Here is a 24,591-nt window from a genome sequence, read left to right as displayed (position 1 = left end):
ATATATATATATATATATATTTATTTATTTATTTATATTGCAATGGACAAAATTAGGGTACCCATGATAATGTAAACTTCAGTTTGAGCGAAAACTATGATGGGAACTTGGATGATTGTGTGAATCAGCGTTATCCCAAGTTAATAGAAAGTAAACAAGATAAAAAAGGGTTGACCACACAAAGTCACACATAGGTTTATTAAGCTTTAGAAAACAAGTAGTTCGCAATACATATATTCACGTTTCTCTCTCTCAATAAATCTTCCCAACATTCTAGTAGTTATTGATGCTACTTGATTATTGTGTACCCACTGCATCTCCAACACAAGGAAAACCAAAGACTTCAGAGAACGAGTTACAATAAAGTAACACATATCTCCAACAGGTCCACAAACACAGTGACAACAGCTTCAGCATGAGTAGTTACTACAAGAAAAAAATGTATTTGTGACGAAAAAATTTCGTCATAAATTTTGTCACAAATAATCAAATTTCGTCACAGATAAACTTGCGACGCAGGAATTTGTGACAAAATTTACTTGCAACGTAGGTATTTGTAATGAAATTTCATAACAATTTTGGGACTTCAAAAGCATTACAATTTTTCAACATAAAAAAATAAAATGCAACATTGGAGAAATATATAACATAACATAACACAGCAAATGGTTGCCATCAGCAAGAACAGGATCCATTGTTGCAAGGGGAAGTAGATGTTTCATTAATAAAGCAAAGTCTTCTCCGCTTGCTTGGGCGTGACCTTCTCAGTGAGTACTCCAGTGACTTAGAAGCCTTAACCAATACAGAACTTAGTGCCTCATGAACAGTACTTGCAATAGCTTGGCATGCCTCCATATTAATATTGTCCCCTTCGCAACATGTATAGATAAACACATTCTTCATCCTGCCTCCTAAAGTTGATATTTTTGCCTTCACTGGTAATTGAAGGGTATCAAATGTCTTTCCTAGATCAGACAGCAGTTCAGGTTGGTAATCACAGCAGATAGTTGCGCTGTAAGACATGGATCCATCTTCTACATCATCATCATTTGGTACAACATTCACTTCATCAGCATCCATTGGGATTAGAATACCTTTGCTTGCTTCCACTGCTTTCGTTTTCAATTCCTTTACTTGGCTAATCACTTCAGCCAGTAATGTGGCTTTATCCATCTAAATAGTAGCAATTGACCCACCAAATTAAAGTCAGCAGATTTTAGTCAATGCTTTCTCAAAGAAAAGGGAGACAGTATCCTTATGAATTTAGTAATTTACTACTACAACTAGCATTTCAATTATTGACTCATCTAGTTATCAACTTGACTTTAACCCAAAAGATTGTAAACGGTGATTAGACAGCAACTGAGTTAGTTTTCTTAAAGTAGTGTGTTTCGTAGAGGAGATATTTTTTTTGTTAACAGCGAAAAAAGATTTCAAGAAATATGGTAGGAAACTTTTGTTTTCAAGGAATGTTGGATTAATTATACTTAAGGTACGAGAAAATAAAAATATTATGTATCAGATGATATTTTCGTTTGAAACTCTGTAATTAAAATTGAAATGATGCGAAAAAAAGATTGTTTCAAGTTAATTTCCTTACTAAAAAGTTATTTATAGGTTAAAATATTTTTAGAAATATTGGTTGAAATTTTTTGATTTTATGTTTAATTATTTGTTAATGATTGCTGAAAATATGCACTGATTTTATAAAATTAACGTTTGATGAATTTTTTTTTTAAAAAAATAATTCTGATATAATACAAAAGATAACCTTTAGCCATCACTGTTCCCCCGCACTTCGGATTAGTCCCATAGCCGGCTCAAAGAGTCGAAGCTCGTGGGGATACCGGAGGGAGCCAACTCGTCTCAAAGAGATAATTAGGGTTGGGTAACTCCAAAAAAAAATAACCGAATGAAGCGCGTGAAGCAGAGATTATCCGGTGCTTAAATCAAATATAATGGTTTTCCGTGTCCCACGTCACCATTTGATTCAGTCAGCCTACAAACAGAAGATGGCTGTCCAACAAAACATGGAAGCCACCACATACTATCACATAATACCTCAAGAAATTGAATCTGTCATGTCCAACAGCACAGCTGGCACGTCTACAACACCACTTGATAGCGATGTCCTAATCAATCTGAATCTAGTGAAAACATTTTATGTTTTTATTTTTTATTTTTTTCATTTAGATAAATACCATCAAATTAAAATACCTATTCAAAATTTACATCATCATATTAATCAACAAAAACGAAAAAAAAAACTCACCGCTTGCTTAGTTTTTCCTGTAAAAGTATTTAATAATTTAATCATATAAAAAATAATTTAATATTAATAAGAGAAGAGAAGAAAAAAATATTTAACTAAGTAATTATAAAATTATTACTATTAATTCATCATTTTATGATTATAATTCTCTCACATAACATAGTCCTATGAATCCATTTCTAAATATATTTCCTAAAACACATCAATAAAATCCAGTAATGTTTGTGCAAATAAATAAATTAAATGGAAACAAAAATAAAAAATAAAAATTAATAATAGGATAAGCTATATGCATTCCTTGCGGAATTAAATGAACAACAAAAAAAGCCAGTAATATTCAGCTAGCGATATAGGGGCCCAAGAAAAATTTTCATTTATAGAACATATTGAATAGTAAACGAAGGATTTTCAGTTTGGGATCATAAATGACGAAACCATTACAAAAAATATTACGCGCATAATGAACAATAATATGGGAGGTTGTACGCCATATCTGCGACCATTGAGTGACAAAATATTTATTTAAAAATAAAAGAAAAAATAAATCACCATCAATTTTATTTACATTATAAAAATTATAATATTTTATTTTATTTTATAAGCTAGCTGATCTTTGAAATTTGAAATCAAGGTTTGGTACTTGCATGGAAAATATTGGAAAATGAATTTCGTTGCATCTAAAATGCATCAATTTAAAAAGTAATTATTTTAAATTAATTGTCAAAAGTATTAATAAATTTAGAAAAAAAATTAATTTATTCTTAAAATAAAATAAATAAACAATGAAATAAAACCACAAATAATTTATAAATAAAATAATTTTCCAATATTAAATTTTGGCTTCACGAAAAAGCAAAAAATATTTGAAAGAAAATATTTACAGGTTATTTAGTTTTCATTTTTGAAAGGAGCAAATTAAAAGAAAGTTAATCCATAATTGCTTAAGATTTAACATTTGAGAATCACCAATCATACAATCAACATTGAAGTAAAGTTAAAAAAAATGGAAACATATTCATTGAATCATTAGAAAATAACTTTTATTATGAGAAATTTCACAAATGATGTTATTTTGAATTAAATCTATTTTTCATTGGACCCTACGAACACTTGACAGTGACAAGTCATACAATGATATGATACAATCAATGATGATCGCTTTTTTTAAAATTTCGTTAAATTATTTAAAAAAAAATCGTTAAATTAAATAATGTTCTTCTTGATAGCATGAAGGTAAAACGCGAACCCATTAACAATCCCCATTCCTTCTAAATTTTCTCTCAAATCATAGGCTAAACTGAACTCAACCAAAAATACAACACTTATGTTAAAATTTGAAGACAGGGTAACAACCATAGTGGTGCCACAGGCAAGACAGCAAAGGTGGGAATAGCACGGTGCGACGGTGGCGCGGTTTACTTTTCTTTTGTGCTTGACGGGATTTAAAGCAGTGGTCATGCGGTCTGATATTTGAAAAATGGAGTTTGAAGTGAGCAGTGAATTAAATTACAAAAACGGTTTGGTTGGAGCAAATCAAACCGGTTTTAAAAAGTGGCTTAGTTCTTGAATCAATTTAGAAAAATAGTTAAATTTTTAAATTGGTTTGAAAAAATCTGACGCCGTTCGGTTTGGTTCGTAATTCAGTTCAGTTCATTTAATTTTTTTTTTTCACTTCTAAAAATGAGTATAATTCAGTTCGGTTCAGACTAAACAAAATGATTTGGTTCTTAAACTTATTCTTAATCTAGTTTGAATAAAATAATTCAATTATTCAATCAATTTAACAAATTATAATTCTTTTGATACGGTTTGAATGAGTTGATAGTTCAATTTAATTTACCTATTGCACACCACTATTCTCAGTTAAACATTGTAACTTTATGTATGATGTTTTAGTTGAGGGGATGCTGTGTTTTCCCTTAAACAAATGCAGCTTAATTAGATCTGCGTGATTCCTCTAAAAAAATTTGTTTGGTTGATTTTATTTTATTTTTGAAGCAGTTGTTTGGTTCACTCAGCATTCAGCGGAGGAATCTATTTTTTTAATTTAATTATATATTATTAATGTTTTGGTTGAATCTGCAAGTTGAGGAATCTCCTCTCTCTTTTTTAAGTTATTTATTATTAATTATTTATTTTGTATTTTCATGATAAAGTGATGAAACTCAATAGTTGATTCTAGAAAGTTGCAACTCCCATGCCTAGTTGACCATACAATGACAGTAATGATGCAATCAAAAGCACTTAATTTAATTACAATAATTGTGATGATGTGAATCGAATCTCAAAATGCTGTGTGGGTGTTTATACTTTATAGTATACAACAGAATCTAAGCTCCATTTTTCTTTCAAAATTTGTGTGTAAGCATGAAAGGGCAGTATACATTCACAGCAATAAGCATCAAGACATAACTGAAATAAAATCACGTAGGTATGAATTCACTTGAGCATTTTGCAAAAAACTGGAAATCTCAGTTAAAAGTCTCAGACTTTTTTTTTTATTTTTTTTGTTTCTTGGTTATGCACTTTATAGAAACATTGTCATGATTCTTATGCAATAACTGGTTAGCTTTCAAAATTAAAAAATGTTGATTCAGTATATTCATATGGATCATATAATCTTTCAGTTAGAACAATTATATTAAAGACATATTTTGATGAAAATGTTAAACCGATTATACAATCAAAATGAAATCATAAAAATGAAAAGTCAAAAAACTTAATGGTCTTATAAATTATGATGACCTACACCAATCAAAAGAACAATTTTCCAATAGAAGGAAAGAATAAAAACATACCTTTTCAGAGGAGGGAACAAGACCACGTAGTGTTGCAAAATGAGCGTTTATTTTGTCCCTTCTCCTCCTCTCTGCTTCGCAATGGCTCTTCATAGCAGCTAAAGCTTTGGCATCAGAAATCTCATTTTTTTCTGCCCTTTCAGTTGCACTGCACTTCACCAGCTCTCCCTTCTCTCTCTCAAAAACCAATGAATATTGCGATGATGACAACCCAACTCGCGAAACATCATTGGAAGCTCCAAGGTTATGCAAAGTGGGATTGAACAACCTCGAAATATCAGAGCCAGATGAAGATTTTTTGTCATAAAAGGAGTAAAACATGGTCCTGAACCTATTGTACTACCTAAGAGAAGAAACGAGGCAAACAAAAAAGAAAGCTTTTGGGGATGGATGATGCGCTTGTGAACCTGCTATGTTGTTTTCTTTGTTGATGAATACATTTATATAGTGCATTATTTAGTCTCTGTAATAATAATGCTCCAATACTAGTACTATTACTACGTAATTCTTCCTAGTTGCGGAAACCAACTATGTATAGAAGCTTTGGGCTAACTTACATCAACCATAACAAGTGAGTCTGATATTATGGACTCCTCTTAATTCACCTAAGAGTTGGATTAGAGTCAAGTTCGACTCGAGTTAGTCTCGTGATTGGCTATAGATAGGTTGTGCTCCCGTTGAGAGGAATCATATCAATGTGAGTTTTATACTTGAAGAGGAGATTGTCGGGATATTTAAACGTGATGGAATCCCTATTTGGTTTGTAATGCGCTAAGTGAATTGTGTATAAGCGGGAGGACCCATAAACCCAATGACTTAGGGTTTAACATTAAGATATGGTGTCGGATTCACTTAATGGGATTGATCTAACTTAGTCCATTGATGATGGTCCCCTCCTATGGGCTATTGACAAGAATATAATATAAAATCATCTATATTTTTAGCTTAAGTTTTTGGTATAATTGATTTAAAAATCATCATCATCAACATCAACAACACTTATCCCAAATTAATTGGGGTAGGTGGTAGATGAACCCAAATGAAAGATACAAAAAAGTTGAAAAAAGAAACATAAAAGTAAAAATAAAAATAAATAAATAGAATAGTAATAATATATATATATATATATATATAAGTAAAAGTAAAAAGAAAGGGAAAAGAAGAAGAGGGGAAACGAAGGGGAAAAGGACTAAAAAAGAAACCATATGGAATATAGGAATAACAACGGGTCTAACCCTCCACCATGCTTATAGCTTTTCTCTATTCCGTTCTAAGACATACTGTCCGCCAATCTATATCTCACTCCATTAAATCTTGTTTTACCACCTTCCCCCAAGTAAGTTTCGGTCTACCTCTACCTCTTTTTGTGTTGAGCTCTTGGTAACAAACTTTTGTTCTTACGGGAGCATCCAGGGGCCTTCTCATTACGTGCCCAAACCACCTCAATCTATGTTCTCTCATCTTCTCAGCCACCGGTAGTACTCCTACCTTTCGTCGAATATCTTCATTTTTTATTTTATCCATCCTCGTATAACCACACATCCACCTTAACATCCTCATCTCTGCTACTCCCATTTTATGCTCATGTTGCCTATGTGCTGGCCAGCATTCAGCTCTATATAGCATTGCAGGTCTTACTGCTGTTTTATAGAATTTTCCTTTTAACTTAAGGGGGATTTTGCAGTCACACAAAAACCCAGATGCACTGCGCTATTTCATCCACCCTGCTCTGATTCTATGATTTACATCCTCATCAATCTTTCCACCTTTTTGCAAAATGGAGCCCAGGTATTTAAAATTGTCTTTCTAGGGTACCTCTTGATCACTTAGATGCACGGGATCTTGGTCTACATCTCCTACCAGAGAAAACTCACACTTCAGATACTCAGTCTTGCTTCGACTTAATGTGAATCCTTTAGATTCCAATGTGCTTCTCCACAATTCAAGTTTTCTATTAACATCATCCTTGCTCTCATCAATAAGCACAATATCGTCTGCAAAAAGCATACACCATGGCACTTCCTCTTGAATATATTTTTTTAGTTCATCCATAACTAAGGCAAAGAGATAAGGACTTAGAGCTGACCCTTGGTGTACACCTACCGTGATAGGGAAATAACTTGATGTTCCGTTATAAGCTTTCACACATCTAGTAGCCCCATCATACATATCATTGATTGCCTTTACATACTTTGATGGTACCTTTTTCTTCTCCAGAACCCACCATAAAATTTTCCTTGGAACCCTATCGTATGCTTTCTCAAGGTCTATGAACACCATATGTAAGTCCTTTTTCTTTTCTCGATATCTTTCCATTAGTTGTCGCATCAAGAAAATGGCTTCCATGGTACATCTTCCTGGCATAAATCCAAATTGATTTACAGAAACCTTGGTATCTCTCCTCAAGCGATGCTCAATAACCCTTTCCCACAACTTCATAGTAGGGCTCATTAGCTTAATGCCTCTATAGTTTGAACAATTATGTATATCTCCCTTGTTTTTGTAGATAGGCACAATCATATTTTTCCTCCATGCATCAGGCATCTTATTTGTCTGGAGAATCTTATTGAAGAGATTGGTCAACCATTTTATTGCCACATCCCCCAGGCCTCTCCACACTTCAATAGGGACCCCATCAGGTCCCAAGCCTTTATTAGTCTTCATCCTCTTTAAAGCCTCCTTAACTTCATGTGTATTAATTCTGCGCACAAATCTTTTATTCAAACATCATAAGCGTTCTCTAAGTCCACCTCGCTTATATCTCCATCCCCATTAAACAGCTTGTTGAAGTAGTTCATCCATCTTGCATTTACATCTTCATCTCTCACAAAAAGTTTTTGATTTTCATCCTTGATGCATCTAACTTGGGTGAGGTCTTTACTTTTCTTATCCCTTATTTTTGCAAGTTTATTTAAAAATCCAATATAAAAATAAGAAATTTTACACTCATTTTTTGTCATCTATTTACTTATATCCAATGACTTACATAATTAAAAAACTCAAACGGTTAAATATAAATAACATCAACGACTTGTATATAGGGTTTATCGTTTCTCCTGTCACAAGAGATAAATTTATCTCTAATAACCCCAAAACTACATAGTTTTTGAAGGCTTTGGTAAAATTCATATAACAAAGAAGGAAACTAATTGTTAAAATATCATTCATTAATTCTCTCAATTCCAAAAGTTTTGGGATTGCTAAAGATAATTTTATCTCCTATGATAGGAGAAATATATTTCTTATATATATACATATAAGGCATTCTTATGGTTATAATTATTGGGTCACACTTATTATTTAATTAGTAATTCCTAATAATTAAAACTGATAAATTGGAAGAAATCAACGGTTAAGATTTGGTGTTAAATGATCTCGCCTATATATATATATATATATATATATAGGGTTTGGTGTTTGTCATTTTAAGAGAGAGATACACACAAGAAATGGAAATCATGGAAGAGAAAGTGGGTGTTTTTTAATTTAAATTTTAAATAAAAAATATTTTATTGTGTCTATCTCTCTCTTAAAATGACATAACTTTATGTCATTTAAAATGACAAATACTTTTCCTATATAATATATATATATATATATATATATATATATATATATATATATATATGAGGTAGGATCCTTTGACACAAATTTGACACCTCATCTGATAGCTGTTAGATCAAAAAAGATCAATGACTCTGATTTGTAAGCATATGATGCCGTTGATCTTTTTTGATCTAACGGCTATCAGATGAGGTGTCAAATTTCAAATTTGACACTGGTGTCAAAGGATCCTACCTATATATATATATATATATATATATATATATATATATATATATATATATATAAGGCAAGATCATCTTACACCAGTGTAAAAATGATAAGTCTTACACCAAATCTTAAGCGTTGATTTCCATACATCTAATGGTTATAATTTATTGGTAATTACTAACTGTTAAATGCACATAATTCAGTGATTAAGATTTGGTGTAAGACTTATTATTCTTACACCAATGTAAGTTGATCTTATCCCTATATATATATATATATATATATATATATATATATATATTGGGAAGCACTGTCACAACTTTTCTTTTAAAAAAGGCATGTCGGACACCGACACGTTCCGATACGTTCAGACACGCGGTCAACGTTTTGGGACATATTGACTATTTCGACACGCGAATTTGATCGTGTCCGACACGGTCAGATGACATTTTTGTAAAAAATTATAATTTTTAAAAATTAAAAAACATTTAATAAAAAAAAGGAAAAAAATGTTGAATAGCAAGAAGAGGCAGCAAGCCAACAACAACACCCTTTGAATGACGCCGACGAAGATGAACGAAATGGTGTCATTGGACAGTACGGGCGTTGCTGCTGCTGTTGCAGGTAACCATTGCAAGAAGTTGGTGCTTGTGATGGTGGTGGTACCGTTTAACTTTTGTCTACGCTCACCGTTTGTTGTGGTGGGTTATCTCTTGTGGTCATTTTCTCTCTCTAGATTGGGTTTGGTTTCTTCTTCTACTTTGTCTCTGTGTGTGTATTTCTAGCTATTAGAATGTGAGAGAGGGAGGTCTTATGGAAAGAAAATGAAGATGGGTATTGATTTGACGAGGTGACTTTTGTTGCTTCATAAAGTAAATAAAAAAAAAGATGAAATAATATTAAAAACTTGTACTAAAAGAATTGATTTAAGATTAGAAGAAATAAATTACTATTTTCAATTTCAACACAAGGGCACACTCAAATTACAATATTATTTTCTTTTCATTTTTTTAATGTTACTCTTCATATATATGTTAGATTTCAAAAAGAAAAAAAAATCAAATAAAAGAAAAAGAAGATAAAATCATACAGTCATATTCTTCCGTTTGCTCTTCACCAAGGGAAGAAAAATAATTCAACTTGTGAGTAGTCTACACTTTAATACTTTATGGATCTTCTATTATTTTTTTATATATTTATATTATGAAATTTGAATATTTGATTGGTTATATGACTTATTATGGGTTGTTATATGTATTAAATGTAAACTGTGTTATATATATTAAAAATATTATTTAATATTAAAACGTGTCCTAACGTGTCAAAATCTGAACATTTTAAAATTAACATGTCGGCGTATCGTGTCATGTCGTGTCTGTGTCAGTGCAACATAATGTGTGTGTGTGTGTGTTTGCTTTGGTTTTAGAGGGCAACAAGAGCTAGATTATCATTCTTATTTTGGGATTTAAATAAATAAAGTTGATTGCTTCTAGGTCATTTTGTTGCATGGTGGTTGAAGATTGTTAAGAATGACTTTTCCGCATGTTCCAACGAACAAGGGATATAATTACAATCACTTCGACGCTTAAAGGTGTGTTTGGGAGTTCATATTACAAGGGAAAGAGAAAGAAATGGAAGGTTTTGCTTATGTTATGAGTTTTAAAGAATGAGGGAATGAATAGGGAATTTTTGTAAAATACTCCAAAATTCTTCTCACCCTTAAAATCAGAATTCCTCCAATTTGGGGTATTTGAGATGTAAAATATATTAAATTACTTATGTGCCCTTCTCACCTTTCAAGATCTGAAACCAATCCTCGACCTCTTCTTCGTCGTCACTGTTAGGAATGTGGCTTCCATACTCAAGAGGGGGGGTGAATTGAGTATTACAAGATTTTCGCAAAAGTCCCCTTCTAGTTTCTAAATAATCATTTCAAGCAAACTTTGATATATGAAAAGCTAATCAATACATTCAAACAACCCTTAATATATAATATATCACAATTATAGAATTTATTCTAGCTCATACAAGATATCAAAGAAACAATTAAAGTGCTAGAAATAAAGAGTATAGAGTTTAGAGAATTGCAAATACAATATATCCTGGTTCGGTCACCACCACTTGTGACCTACGTCCAGACTGAAGCTGCTCGATCAACCTCTTTCACTAATGGTCAAGCTTCACAGGTGCTTGACAAACCTCTACAATCTTCCAAGACTTCTGGTTCGTGGATACCTTACAATCTCCAATTTTACGGGTACTTGGCAACCTTATAATTCACTCCAAATTTACTTAGATATTTGGCTACCTCTCAAACAAAGGGTCTCACAACCCTTTCAACTCAAGAATATAAGGATAGAAATATTTGGAAATGAATATCACTCTCAAAGTGTGGATATACAACTTGAAGCACTATGGGTATATGAATTTTCAAGATATGAGCTCAAATATGTTTGATCTTTGAAAGATATGAAAGAATATGCAAATGATAGTGTAAAAGCTCTCAAAATATGCTTAATATGTGTAGGAATGATGCCCAATGCGTTTTAGAGTCATTGAGAATGTATATATAGTGTTTCCATTGAAAACTAGCCGTTATATGCATTTTGTCACAGTGGTAATCAATTACCAAATGATGGGTAATCGATTACCTCAAATGGTAATCGATTACCTCAAACGGTAATCGATTACCATATTATGGCAATCGATTACCAACCTGACAGCAAGAACACTGTTTTGTATTTTGGGCATAATTTGAGTTATACTTGTCAGATTGATGTGATCTTGGTGTCGTTGGAAAGATAAAAGAAAGACTTACAACTTATATGAAGAACACAAGATCTAAATCCATCATCTTGAATACGAAAAAATGTATGGAAGGAAGCAGTGAAATTAAGCAACAAATTTTAAGTTCAAATGTGTTCTAACTTGCTTCTAACCACTTTTTGTGAAAGATCTTGACTTGATAAATATGTTTTGAAGTTATAAAATATGTCAAGGATCTTTTCCATGAGTTTTTCAAATTTCTTTCAAGTATATAAAGGTTATGATTATGCAATTCGAAAAACACGTTTACTTTGAGAAAAACTTTGAGCTCATGCAATGCAATCTATCATATACCTTTACATATATTCTAAGTCTTAAAGATATATTCCAAATATAATTTTAGACTTAGCTTTATGTCTTGTGTCTTGGATCTTTACTTGAACTTGATGCTTTGACTTGTTGGATATGACAATGCTTGACACTTTGTTGGTTTTGATCATAGGTGTTGCTCTTCTAATTATTCTTTGTTGCTCTTGATTCAATGATCTTGCCACTTTGATATAACATCACTTTTCTTGTGTGGCTACATCATACATCTTCAATATCCATATATGGTTAATGCTTTTTGCTCTTAATCAAAGCTCTTCTCTTTTTGTTGTTGTCATTTTGTTATAATCAAAACATACCTTGTATCTACAGTCACCGTCAAGGTTCGCAATAGGGACTTATTCTCCTTCTCTTGTGACTCCCTCGTGTTGGGCTTTTCCTCCTTAATGTCGCACAAGGCCCAATGTTGGTGATTGGGGCTCAAGAAACCTTATTCCTCATTTTTTATATTCTAGAATCTTCCCTCCTCTTCTGTATAAGCTTGTGCGTACGAGAGGTTAGGGTTAAGGGACATTTAGACACTTTGAGACAATTTTGAGAGCACCTCTAGGGAGAAGCTTGGGTATTAGATCTCCATAGAGAAGTTTGAGAGAATATCACCATTGTAGATGAGGTTTGAGTTTACCACCATTATTGGTGAAGTTTGATATCTTGTACCCATTTTTTCATAGTGGGAGTTTGATTTTTAACTAGTGTCTCATGGAATTTTTACTTCTTAACATTGAAGAAGGTTTTTCCACATTAAAAGATTGATGTGTTTTTCTATTTCTCTCTCCTTTTGTATTTTTTGTTTTTCCGCTGTGCTGGCTGGCCTGGTGATTCAAGTCGACCTCTAACTGTGAGTGCTGAGTTCCGAGCTCGATGTTTGACATCCGCAAAGGCTTCTTAACCAAGTCTGAAGGAACCAAGTTCCCAATAGTGGTATCAAAACCCAATTTCGACAGGTTCTGAAGGAGATGAGATCGTGAACAATGGAATCTCACATGTTGGAGATATATTCAAGCTAACTGCAGATAACTTACCTATTGGAGACTGATGATGGAAGATCATCTTTACTGCAAAGACTTATATGATCCCATCATCCTTGAAGAGATACCTAAAGGCAAAACTGAGAAGGAATAAGAGATCCTGAGTTGAAAGGTGTTAACCACGATCAGGAAGTATATCGACAAAAGCCTTTTTGAGCATGCATACGAGTTATGCATGAAGCTGGAGTTCATGATTCAGAAGAAGACTCCTAGAAACAAAGCACACCTGGTTCGCACACTTGTGAAACTGGAATACAAGGACGACATGAGTATGATCAAACACCTCAACACCTACAAAGGTATTATCAATCAGCTGTCTAAAGTCGAGATGAAGATAGATAACGAGATGCATGCATTGATGTTGCTGAGCTCGTTGCCAGAAAGTTGGGATACTCAAGTAGTGACATTGAGTAAATCAGCTCTAAATGGAAAGCTGAAGATGTATGTCGTGACAGACAACCTTTTGAATGAGGAATCCAGGATAAGGGAATGAGGTGTAACCAGCACGTCAGACGGTCTGAGGCCAACGTGACTGAGAATAGAGGAAGATCAGAAGCTCAGGGTCGAAGCAAAAGTCGGGGTCAAGGCGGACGTGATAAATCCATAGGCCGAGATTTGATTAGAAGTGCTTTTTTTGTGGGAAGCTCGGTCACAAGAAGCCGAATTGTAGGACTCTGCAGAAAGATGAGAAGAACGACACTGTGAAGCCTAATCAAATTCTTTTAAAGAAGAAAGAAGACAAGAACACCACTACGATGGTTGCCAATGCTGATGCCGAGATATTTCTCCTCAGTAAAAATAATTTTTTGAATGTTGCATATGATGACTGCATCTGAATTGTTAATTCTGGTGCCTCATTTCACGTCACTCCATACAAAGATTTTTTCTCCTCTTACAATAATGGTGATTTTGGAGCCCTGAAGATGGGAAATCAGGTGACAACCAAAATTATCGGAGTCGGTGATGTAACCCTGACCAAAAATGTTGGATGTCGGCTTGTGTTCAAAGATGTAAGGCATGTGCCTGACATATATCTGAACCTAATCTAGGTAGGCAAGCTTGATGATGTCGGGTTAGTGAACTACTTCGGAAGTAGTCGATGGAAATTGGTCAAGGGAAATTTGGTGGTTGCCCTAGGTAAGAAAGAAGGCTCATTGTACGTAATGCAAGGAAAAATTAATGGTGGAGAAGCCAACTCTATTCGAGATAGACCTAGCATGGAGGTATGACACAAACGCCTCGTCCACGTGAGCAAGAAAAGGCTCCAAATTCTGAACAAAAAGGGATTTTTTTATTAGGTTGAAAGAGGAAGCGTTGGAGAGCCGCACTCATTGCCTAACTAAAAAGCAGCACCAAATTTCTTTTGTGAGACAATATTAACCCAGACTACAAAGGTACATTCTTAACCTCGTGCATACTGACATATGTTCGATGTTAAAAGATCTCTTGGAGGAGCTCAGTATTTTGTTTCTTTATTGATGACTATTCCCCCAAGTTGTGGGTATATTTGTTAAAAACTAAAAACCAGGTACTCCAAGTATTTAAAGAGTTTCAAAGTATGGTGGAAAGGGAGATTGGAAAGAAACTGAAAGGGATCCGATCTGACAATGATGGAGAGTATGGCGGCCCATTTGATGCTTACTGTAGAGCGACCGTGATCCGACTTGAGATGACGCCCCCAAGACCCCATAGCTGAATGGACTTGGTGAAAGGATGAATCAGACTATTGAAGAGAAGGTCTGAAGTATGTTATCCAATGTCGGATTGCCAAAATCTTTCTGGGGTGAGGATATCAAAGCTGCTATTGACTTGATAAACCTACTACGACCACTTGAAGGAGAAATTCCTGAAGAAGTCTGGACAGGCCGGAAAGCAACCTATGATCACTCTAGGGTATTTGGATACCGAGTTTTCGTGCATATCCCTAAAGACAAAAGGGGTGAAGCTCTATGCAAAGATGAAGGAATGCATTTACTTCGGTTCACTGAGATGTGAGTTTGAATTTCAACTTTGGGATCCAATCAACAAAAAGATAGTGAGTAGCCGAGATGTGATCTTTCAGGAGAACAAGACTATTCAAAACATCTCAAAGCCTAAAGTACGGGTTGCTGTCTGAAGTGTAGAACTCATCCGGGGAGAAATAAATGATGAAAATGTTGAAAATGAACACATTGATGAGGACTGGGATGATGAGATCCGAGATAAGCATGATAAGCCAAATTTTCAACCTGAAGAACAACCCAAACACTCTACACGAGTGAGGCGACTTTCTACAAGGTACCCTCTTGATGAATATATTATTGCTGATGAAGAGAGAGAACCACAAAGCCATGATGTGGTCATAACTAGCTCAGAGAAGGACAAATATGAGAACGCAATGCAAGACGAGATAAATTCCTTGCATGAATATCAAACTTATGAACTGACCGAGCAGCCTCAAGGAAGACGAGCTCTGAAGAACAAGTAGGTTTATAAAATCAAATATGAAGAAAATGGCCAGAAGCGGAGATACAAAGCCAGTATTGTGGTGAAAGGCTGTAATCAGAAGAAAGAAGTTGATTTTGAAGAAATATTTTCTCCTGTGGTGAAGATGACTTTGGTCTGATCCATGTTAGCCATGGCGGCTTCGATGGACCTCAAACTGGAACAAATGGATGTGAATACGACATTCCTTCACGGAGACCTAGAAGAGGAGATATACATGTAGCTACCTGAAGGGTTATGAGCTCCAGGACAAAAAGACTTAGTCTGCCATTTGAAGAAAAACCTATACAACTTAAAACAAGCACCTCAGCAGTGGTAAAAGAAATTTGAATTTTTCATGATCGAGCACAAGTTCATGAAGATAGAGGCCGACCACTGCGTATTTGTGAAAAGGTATGAGGCCAAATATTTTTTTATTTTACTCTTATATATTGATGACATGTTGATTGTAGAGCAAGACAAAATGAGGATACCCGCCCTGAAGAAGGCGTTAAGTTCGTCCTTCGCGATGAAGGACTTTGACCCTGCAAAACAGATACTCGAAAATAAAATTATCCGAGACCAACCTAATAGGCTATTATGGCTGAGTCAAGAAAAACACATAGAGAAAATTCTGAAAAGATTTAGCATGGATAAAGCCAAAATAGTAAGCACCCCCTTAGCCGACACATTTAGCTGAATCAAAAGCAATGTCTGAGATCCGATGAAGAAAAAGACAAGATGTTGAAGATCCCGTACCAATTCATCGTCAGAAGTTTGATGTATGCAGTGGTTTGTACGAGACCCGACTTGGCTTATGCTGTTAGAATGGTAAGTCAGTATTTATCAAACCTCAACAAAGAACACTGGGAAACAAAGAAGTGAATTTTCAAGTATCTCAAAAGAACAACAAATTTGTGCCTCCAATTTGGAGAAGATAAAGTCGAGCTTCAAGGCTTGACGAATTCTGATTTAGGAGTAGATGTCGACTCAAAGAAGTCGATGACGTGATATTTGTTGACATTTGCAGAAGGAGCTATCTCCTGGCAATCAAAAATTGCATAAGTGTGTGGCACTTTCGACAACCGAGGCCTAGTAGATAGTCGTGACCGAGGCAAGCAAAGAAATGTTATGAATGAAGAAGTTTCTCTCTGAACTTGGCCATGATCAAGACAAGTACAAGCTGAGATGTGACAATCAAAGCGCAATTCTTCTTGCGAAGAATTCGACCTATCATTCCTGCACTTAACACATTGATGTGAGGTATAACTGGATCCAAGATGTGGTGGAAGATGGAGAGCTAGAACTCGTTAAAGTGCACACCAACCTGAATTGGTCTGACACGATGACAAAGCCGATACCAATAAGAAAATTTGAAGACTGTTGTGAAAGTGCCGAGCTACTGCTAATGCTGACGCATTGAAGTCGGAAGGGGGGAATTGTTGGGCTTTTCTTCCCTAATGCTGCATAAGGCCAAACGTTGGTGAGTGGGGCTCTTAAGGAGAAGCTTGAGAATTATACCTCCTTAGAAAAGTTTGAAAGAATACCATCATTATAGGTGAGGTTTGAGTGTACCACCATTATTGGTGAAATTTGATATCTTGTACCCATTATTTTCATCTTGGAAGTTTGATTCTGGACTAGTGTCTTATGCGTTTTTTACTTCTTCACATTAGAGAAGGTTTTTTCACATTAAAAAATTGTTGTCTTTCTCTCTCCTTTTGTTTTTTTTTCATTTTTCCACTGTGCTGGCTGACCTGGTGATTTAGGCCGCCTCTGATTGTGAGTGTCGAGATTCGAGCTCGACGTTTGACTTCCGCAAAGACTTCTTAGTCGAGTTTGAGGGAACTGAGTTCCCAACACCTCATTGTCTTCGTGGGCTACCACGATCGCCAGCTAAGGTCGTCACCTCCGCCAGCAGCAGCCACATTGGGATACGCGGCTATTCGTATGTCGATGTCATGCTCAGTGTCAATGGATTTAAGGTCATCTACGATGCTTTCTACTTGCTGCAAGACATAGCAAAGGGTTTGATTTCATTCGATGCTGATACGTGAGCTTAAGGAAAATTAAGGCTTTTCTTCTTCAATGTCCCTTTGAAGGTGTTTCTTCACTTGAGAATTAAAGTTACGATTTTTTAATTTTTCTACATTCAATTTTCTTTCTGGGTAGCTTGCTTTGGGGCATGTGAAAATCTAGGTCCGATCTGATATTTTTTTTTTAACTAATTATTATTGTTGTTACTTGTTTTTGTCTTGAAATGTTACTATACAAGTTTAAAATCTGCTCAAAATCTCATATTTGAATAGTGGAGCTTGTTATCTTGTTGATTTTTTATTTTAGAGAAAAATAATAATTTTTAGAGAGAGAAAATAATTCTTTACAAGGAGAATTATTTTTAAAATGTAAAAATTATATAAATAATTTTTTTTTAAAATGTACCTCTTAAATAAGAGGAAGGTAATAGCTTCTATTTTTCTTCTCTTCTTTTCCCTCCCTCCCCCTGGGATCTATGATGCATCGACACCTCAAAAAACCTAACGTGTTGTGTCCGACACTCCAACAAGCGTTGCAGAGACTCTAAAGAGGATTCAAATGTTGCATTGTGTTGCGTTTTTAGTTTCAACTATTAGATTCGTCGGATTAAGATTACCATTTTATTGAGTTTAATATAAATATTTGTGATATCTTATGTTTCTTTGCAAAATTAATGTGTATTATAAGTTTAGTTTTATTTTTTTGTTAAATTATTGAATATTAAATATAATATACACTACGTAAATTAAAAATACTATTTAATATCAAAATATGTCCTAACGTGTCAAAATCTAATATTTTGTAGAATTAACGTGTTGAAATGTGGTGTCGTGTCATATCCTGTGTCCTGTATCGGTGTCGGTGCAACATAACCTGAGATCCATTTCTTTCCTTTTTCCTCCAAACTTCCAAACACACCCTAAATCAATTGGTGAATGAGACATATCATATAAGGGGCAGGTTATATTTACAAACTTTTTTGTTTACAAACTCTTACAAACTAACTATCTTCTCCCGGGAGAAGATAGCATAATTTGTAAAAATTCGTACAAAAATTTTATAAATGCATCCTTCCCAATCATATAAATATAAAGAAGTTGTAAACATGAGGATGAAAATACTATATTTAAGGATTTCGGATTTCGGATTTGTTTTTTTTTTTTTTTTTGGTAAATGGATTTAGGATTTGTTAATTATTGATTGAGCTGCATTACGGGCACAATGTCCAGAACGCTAATAACTACTTTGCTAAAAAAAATTAGTTTAATGCACAATTTCGATAAAAATATTTACTATCAAATCTAATTTTTAATGAGTTATTTCTTTCTTCTCGTTAATTCTTTTGGCACTCTACTCGAGCCAAAATTAATATAAAAGTAAGTTTCTATTATTTCTTTATCTTATAAAGCATGTGACTCATCTGTGAGGCAAGTCGGAGGAGCTATTAACATAAAATAATTGTTGATATCTGGTTTTCCTTATTGTTAATATTAAAAGTCTAAAATAAAAAAAATCTAAAATAAAATAAAAAATCTAAAATTAACTCTTCAAACGTGATTCGCCGATATATTATGAAGCCTTTTGTAGTTTTGTTGCTAATTAGCACTTTGTTTTTTGTTTTTTTAATAAATACAACATTTTATATATTAGGGTATTTTCTTTTCTTAGATCTATTTATTTGGTATTATTTGTTTTTCATTTAATCTTTTAAAAGTTAAGTTTGTCAGTTACGCCTATGTCATTTGGATGCTAGGAAAAGAAGGAAAGAAAAAAAGTTTAAAAAAAAGGAAATGATAAATAGTTATTTTCCTTATTTTTGTTTAAATCTTTGAAATTCTTAAAATAAAAATAAAAACAAGTATAAGAGATTTATTGGTTGCACGTCTGATACTTTTTTAATATATTTTATTTTAGTATAAAATGCTAGGTGGATTAAAATATGATTTCTTAAATGAGTAATATTAATTATACATAAAGTGCAACTCACATGAGAAAATGTGAATTATTGGTAGGCTGTAAAAAAAAGTAAATAATGATGAGATAAAGTATGTGAGCTATATGAGATTTAAAATGTAACATTTCTTGCTTACCAAAAAAAAAAAATGTAACATTTCCCGCATCGCATTCGGGTTGTACTAGTACAGGGCACATACTCTCATGCATGTTTATGGTCATCGTACTTTTTAATATTTAAAAAAAGATTTGTTTAAATTTTTTTTACAAATTATACTAAGTCTAATCATGCATTCTTGATAGAATTATGACTCATAGGACACAGTGTAGCTTGTTAGAGTTCGTAAACAAAAAGGTTGTAAATATAATTTTCCCTAAAAAAATATGATTTTGCTTTAAACTATTTATCCTTTTAGATTTTTTTTAATCACTTATCTCATGCTTTTTTTCATCAAAACTCATTTTAAATATTATAAGAAATTTAACTAATTTTTTATTTTATCCATTTTAGAAAAAGATAATGGACCAATGACAAAAAAATAAAAATAAGACCAAACATGTTAGAATCTTATAACACTTATGGAAAAGACAAAAAGTAAAATAAAAAATAGAAAATAAAAAGATCAAATATAATTAAATCAAAAAGACAAAAATAGAAAAAAAAAACTAAATATGGTAAAAACTTACAAAAGTGACCGAAAAGATTAAAGTTTTTTTTTTTAAAAAAAAAATAGTCTAAATAAAAAAGAAGAAAATAAACTGAATATAAAAAAAAAAAAAATAAAAAGATAAGAAAAAAATAAAAGAAAAAAAAATCACTATTTTAAGTTTTTAACATATTTGATTTTTTTTTCTTTTTGTCCCTAGTCTATTTTATTTAAATATTTTTATATTTTATATTCTTCATATTTTTTTCTCTCTTAATCTTTTCTATTATTGTTAAAAGAAATGGAAAAAAATAAAAGAAAATAAAATCAGTAAATTTTCAACATATTTGATTTTTTTTGTCCTTGATCTATTTTTATATGGATCTCACATATTTTTATGTGCGTTTAGAAAATAATTTTATCTAAGATCAAACCCTTAATTTATATACAAGTGGTAGTTTATAGTATATAAAGTGAAAGGATGTGAAGTGAAGTTGATTTTCTAACATTATATGTTTAATGGAATATGATATATATTATAAATGTCCCAGATGCTCCTTAGGCTAGGTGTTCATACATGAGGCTAAGAAAGATACAAGTCAATCACACTACGTTTAATGGAATATGATATATATTATAAATGTCCCAGATGCTCTTTAGGCTAGGTGTTCATACATGAGGCTAAGAAAGATACAAGTCAATCACACTACGTTTAAAGGAATCTCGTAGAAATATATTTAGAAGCAATTATTCAGTTAGCTATGTATTCGTAAATTTTCTAAAATTCTGTGTTTAATGGAATATGATAATAGGTGTTTATGAGGCTAAGAAAAGTCAATCAAATAAGAATCTCGTAGAAATATATTTCGTAGTTTTTCTAACATGCTTTATTTAATAGAATATGATAGTATATGTTCCAGATGCTCTTGAGAATGGGATTTTATATGAGGCTAAGAAAGACCCAAACCAATCAAATACGGAATCTTGTTTTCACGAAGAAGAAGAAGAATCTGATAGAAATATTTTTAATAGCAATCCCTTGGTTAGCTAAGTATTCTTTGAGTCCTTTTTTTTTTTTAGGATAATTCTTTCTTCTATTTTAAGACATTGAATTGTGTACAACAATTTTATTTTTATTTTATTTTTAATGGGTGGTCGAATTCTTTTCCCCTTCTTCTTATCATCATAAAAAGAAGAAGCGACATTCTCCATTTTCAATTCAATTCGCATTTGCCCTATGCAATTTGGAAAGTATCATCTATATATATATATATATATATATATATATATATATATATATATATATATATATATATATATATATTATTTCTGTAGCCACTTTACGTACAACAATCACAGGTGTGCTTTCATCCTTTGTATGATTATGATTCTCTGCATTTAATGCTTTCAAGTATTTTATTGCTACACGTATAGCAGTTGCAGAAATATAAACCCCATATATATATATATATATATATATATATATATATATATATATATATATATATATTAAGTAATTTAATATTTTATTATCTTATTCAGAAGAAATTGTGTATTATGTAGAAAGGAGAACTGTTACTAGTTTGAGTAGTATATTATGTCAAGGGTCCTTTTTTTTTCTCTTTAATCGGCGAAGTGTCCTCTTTCAAACCGAGAGGCTGATGATTAATTGAAGATATTCATATTTCATTTTGGGAGAATTATGCTGGGAGAGTAAGTTGTCCAAAATTGTAAATATATGTATTGGAAAACAACTGCTAAGTTCCTTCTGATTTCAACGTCGATTGGGATTTTCCATAATATTCCAATAAATTTCTTTAACACATATTACAGCACAGAATGATTTGGACGTCTTACCAAAACCTTTTTTTTTTTTTTTTGTAAATTACCAAAACCTTTTTCATTTGATATTTTAATTGGATTGGAGTCTAACACTCTAACTAACGGTACAGTTGAATTAAAAATAAAATAAAACAAATACCCGTGAGATTGCACATTATTTCAAATGTCAGAAACAGTAACTGCCCAAACAAAATTGTTACTACATGAGGAGTCAGATACGGCAAAACGAGCTCGGTTCGGTAGGTCAACTCGTCAAACGAGACGGGACGGGTTGAGTTTTTTAAACTATCTCAAAATCGGGGCGGGACAGACTTATTTTTTGGCAGGTTGACGGCAGGCCGATGCGGATCAGTGTAAAATAGGCTCGGCTGGCGGACTAACCCGTCCAATCAACCAGACAGGGCAGGGCGGACAGAATTTTTCAACTCACTTTAAAAAACAAGGCGAGACGGGACGAGCTGACTCATTTTTTTATGGGTTAATGGCGGGGCGGGGCGAGGCGAGGCGGGGCGGACCGCCTACTTTGCCACGAGGAGTAGTGAAGTACTATAGCTAATATACAAGATTGTAAATATTAACGATCAAGTTATATGGCCGAATTCAAGTAGGAGATTGCTAGGGCTGAATACAATCCAGCTATTATTTTTATGGGCAATCATCATTTTTGAATATTTGTTTGCCCCTTTTCTATTACTTTATATTTTGTATATATAGATGATATGGTTCTATAAATGAAATTGCAATAGAAGAAAAGAACTTACAAGAGCAAGTTGGAGGGCAAAAAAAAGGAAAAGAAAACAATATGTGAAAGATTGCAACTTAATTGCAAGAAAAGGGGGAAAAAGTGTTTTACTTTTTTATACAAGAGTAATAGTCGTGTGAAGTAAAAAAAATTCAAAAGTCTTGTGAGAACAACATTACAATTCTTCAAAATTTCTCTATTGAATTCACATAGTGATTCCATTAGGTAGCTCAAGGTTCGAATGAACTATGAACCTCGATAACAAATATTGGTGTGTCTACTTTCTCTTTTTCACTTGATCATTCTATTTTACTTTCTGCCCATAGTTTATGAGTTCAAGTCCTAGGGTCGATTAGCTCTAATGCACCGTAAAAAAAAATATTTTGTATATATATTCAGCAGTATGATGAGATTACAACATATACAAAACAATGTAAATATAAAAGAGAAAATTAATAATTACAATAATCAACTCTATTTGACAAAACATTAAAATTGATTTTATTTAATCCCTGATTTAATATCTCTTCTAAAATATAAGGATTTGATTCTGAGTGAACCCTTGCAAATAAGGATTATGCAAAAAGCCAGAAACCTACAAAAATTACATGAAAAATATAATAAATGAAATTTTTCTTTCTTTCTTTTTTATATTCAATCCAGTTTAAAAGGTGACATTGGCTCGTCCCACTCCCCGTCAACCCACCAAAACTCAAGTGGAGCTGATTGGTTCGTCTCTTGGGTCTGTTTGGTACGACGTATAAGGCCTAATAGTATAAGCTTATACTATACGTTATGACATTTTCAGTTATTTGGTGTGACCATCGTATAGTATAAGCTTATACAGCAGGATCGCTTAATTAATACATCAAAATGATGTATAACTTAATCCTGCCTAAGGGGGAGGGATAAGGCCTAATAAGAGGTTGGTATATTAACATCGTTGACCAGTGTAATTCTCAAAAATTAATATATTATTTTAATATAAATATATTAAAATAAAAATTAATTTGATATATTAATTTCTAAAATATTGAATATTTTTTTTATGAAAATTAATTTATGTTTTGGACACACTGAATCACTGATCAATAAATTTTTATAAAAATTAATATCATATGATATTTTTTGAAGAATTATATAAATTATTTATTAAAATCCTATATAATATTATACAGTGCATTACCAAATATTAGATGATATTATCTTATACAATATATTATTTTATACAATACCGTGCCAAACACTGGATAGTATTAAAATTCAATCAGGTCTTATACAATCAGGCCTTATACTATCAGGTCTTATACTATCATGCCTTAACATATACTATGCACCAAACATGCCCTAAAAGTGGGTTGAAAATATCAACATGCGTTGTTTTATGGCAGGTTCACCGGTCAACCTATTTTAAAAAAAAAAATCAAAACTTAAAAAAAAAATTATGAGTTTTATAGAGTATTATTTAATTTTATTTCAAGTTTTCATTAATTTTTTTTAATCTCGAGCCTAAATCTATATTAATATTTAATCTCACAGTATCTAGAAACTCATATTTAACTCTATATATTGATAACATTAGTGTAAATAAAATATTTTCTTCTTTACCTTTTGCAGAGGAGTACTAAAATAAAAAAATCTGAATATCACAAAAGTTAACCTGACAAATAATATATCATTGAACACTAAAAAAAATGAACGGACGGATCAACCTATCATGTGGCAGGTTGAACCATTTTGACCTGTATTTATGCGGGGCAGGTTGGTGAGTTAAAAATTCCAATCCAACTAGTTGTTTGTGGTGGGATAGATGGGTCAATCGACAAATTAAACCCATTTTGCCACCTATAGGATTGAGTACTCGTAGACTTTCTTATTTTTA

General features: G+C 32.7%; 1 protein-coding gene across 1 annotated transcript; it reads right to left on the bottom strand.

The window, feature by feature from the left end:
* Nucleotides 1-675: 675 nt before the first annotated feature.
* LOC133315769 (transcription factor bHLH30-like) lies at nucleotides 676-5,391 on the bottom strand. The gene is made up of 2 exons (XM_061517431.1): nucleotides 5,071-5,391; nucleotides 676-1,173 (listed from the first exon to the last, which is right to left on the bottom strand). Exons 1-2 carry the CDS (start codon nucleotides 5,389-5,391, stop codon nucleotides 676-678), a joined length of 819 nt encoding a protein of 272 aa, XP_061373415.1.
* Nucleotides 5,392-24,591: the final 19,200 nt, after the last annotated feature.

This window comes from Gastrolobium bilobum, unplaced genomic scaffold, assembly GCF_033153095.1.
Source record: "Gastrolobium bilobum isolate Gb01-03AN ecotype WA unplaced genomic scaffold, APGP_CSIRO_Gbil_v1 utg10138, whole genome shotgun sequence".
In the NCBI taxonomy this organism is placed as follows: domain Eukaryota; kingdom Viridiplantae; phylum Streptophyta; class Magnoliopsida; order Fabales; family Fabaceae; genus Gastrolobium; species Gastrolobium bilobum.
The sequence above is the reverse complement of the archived record's forward strand: the minus strand, read 5'-3'. Positions and strand labels throughout refer to the sequence as shown.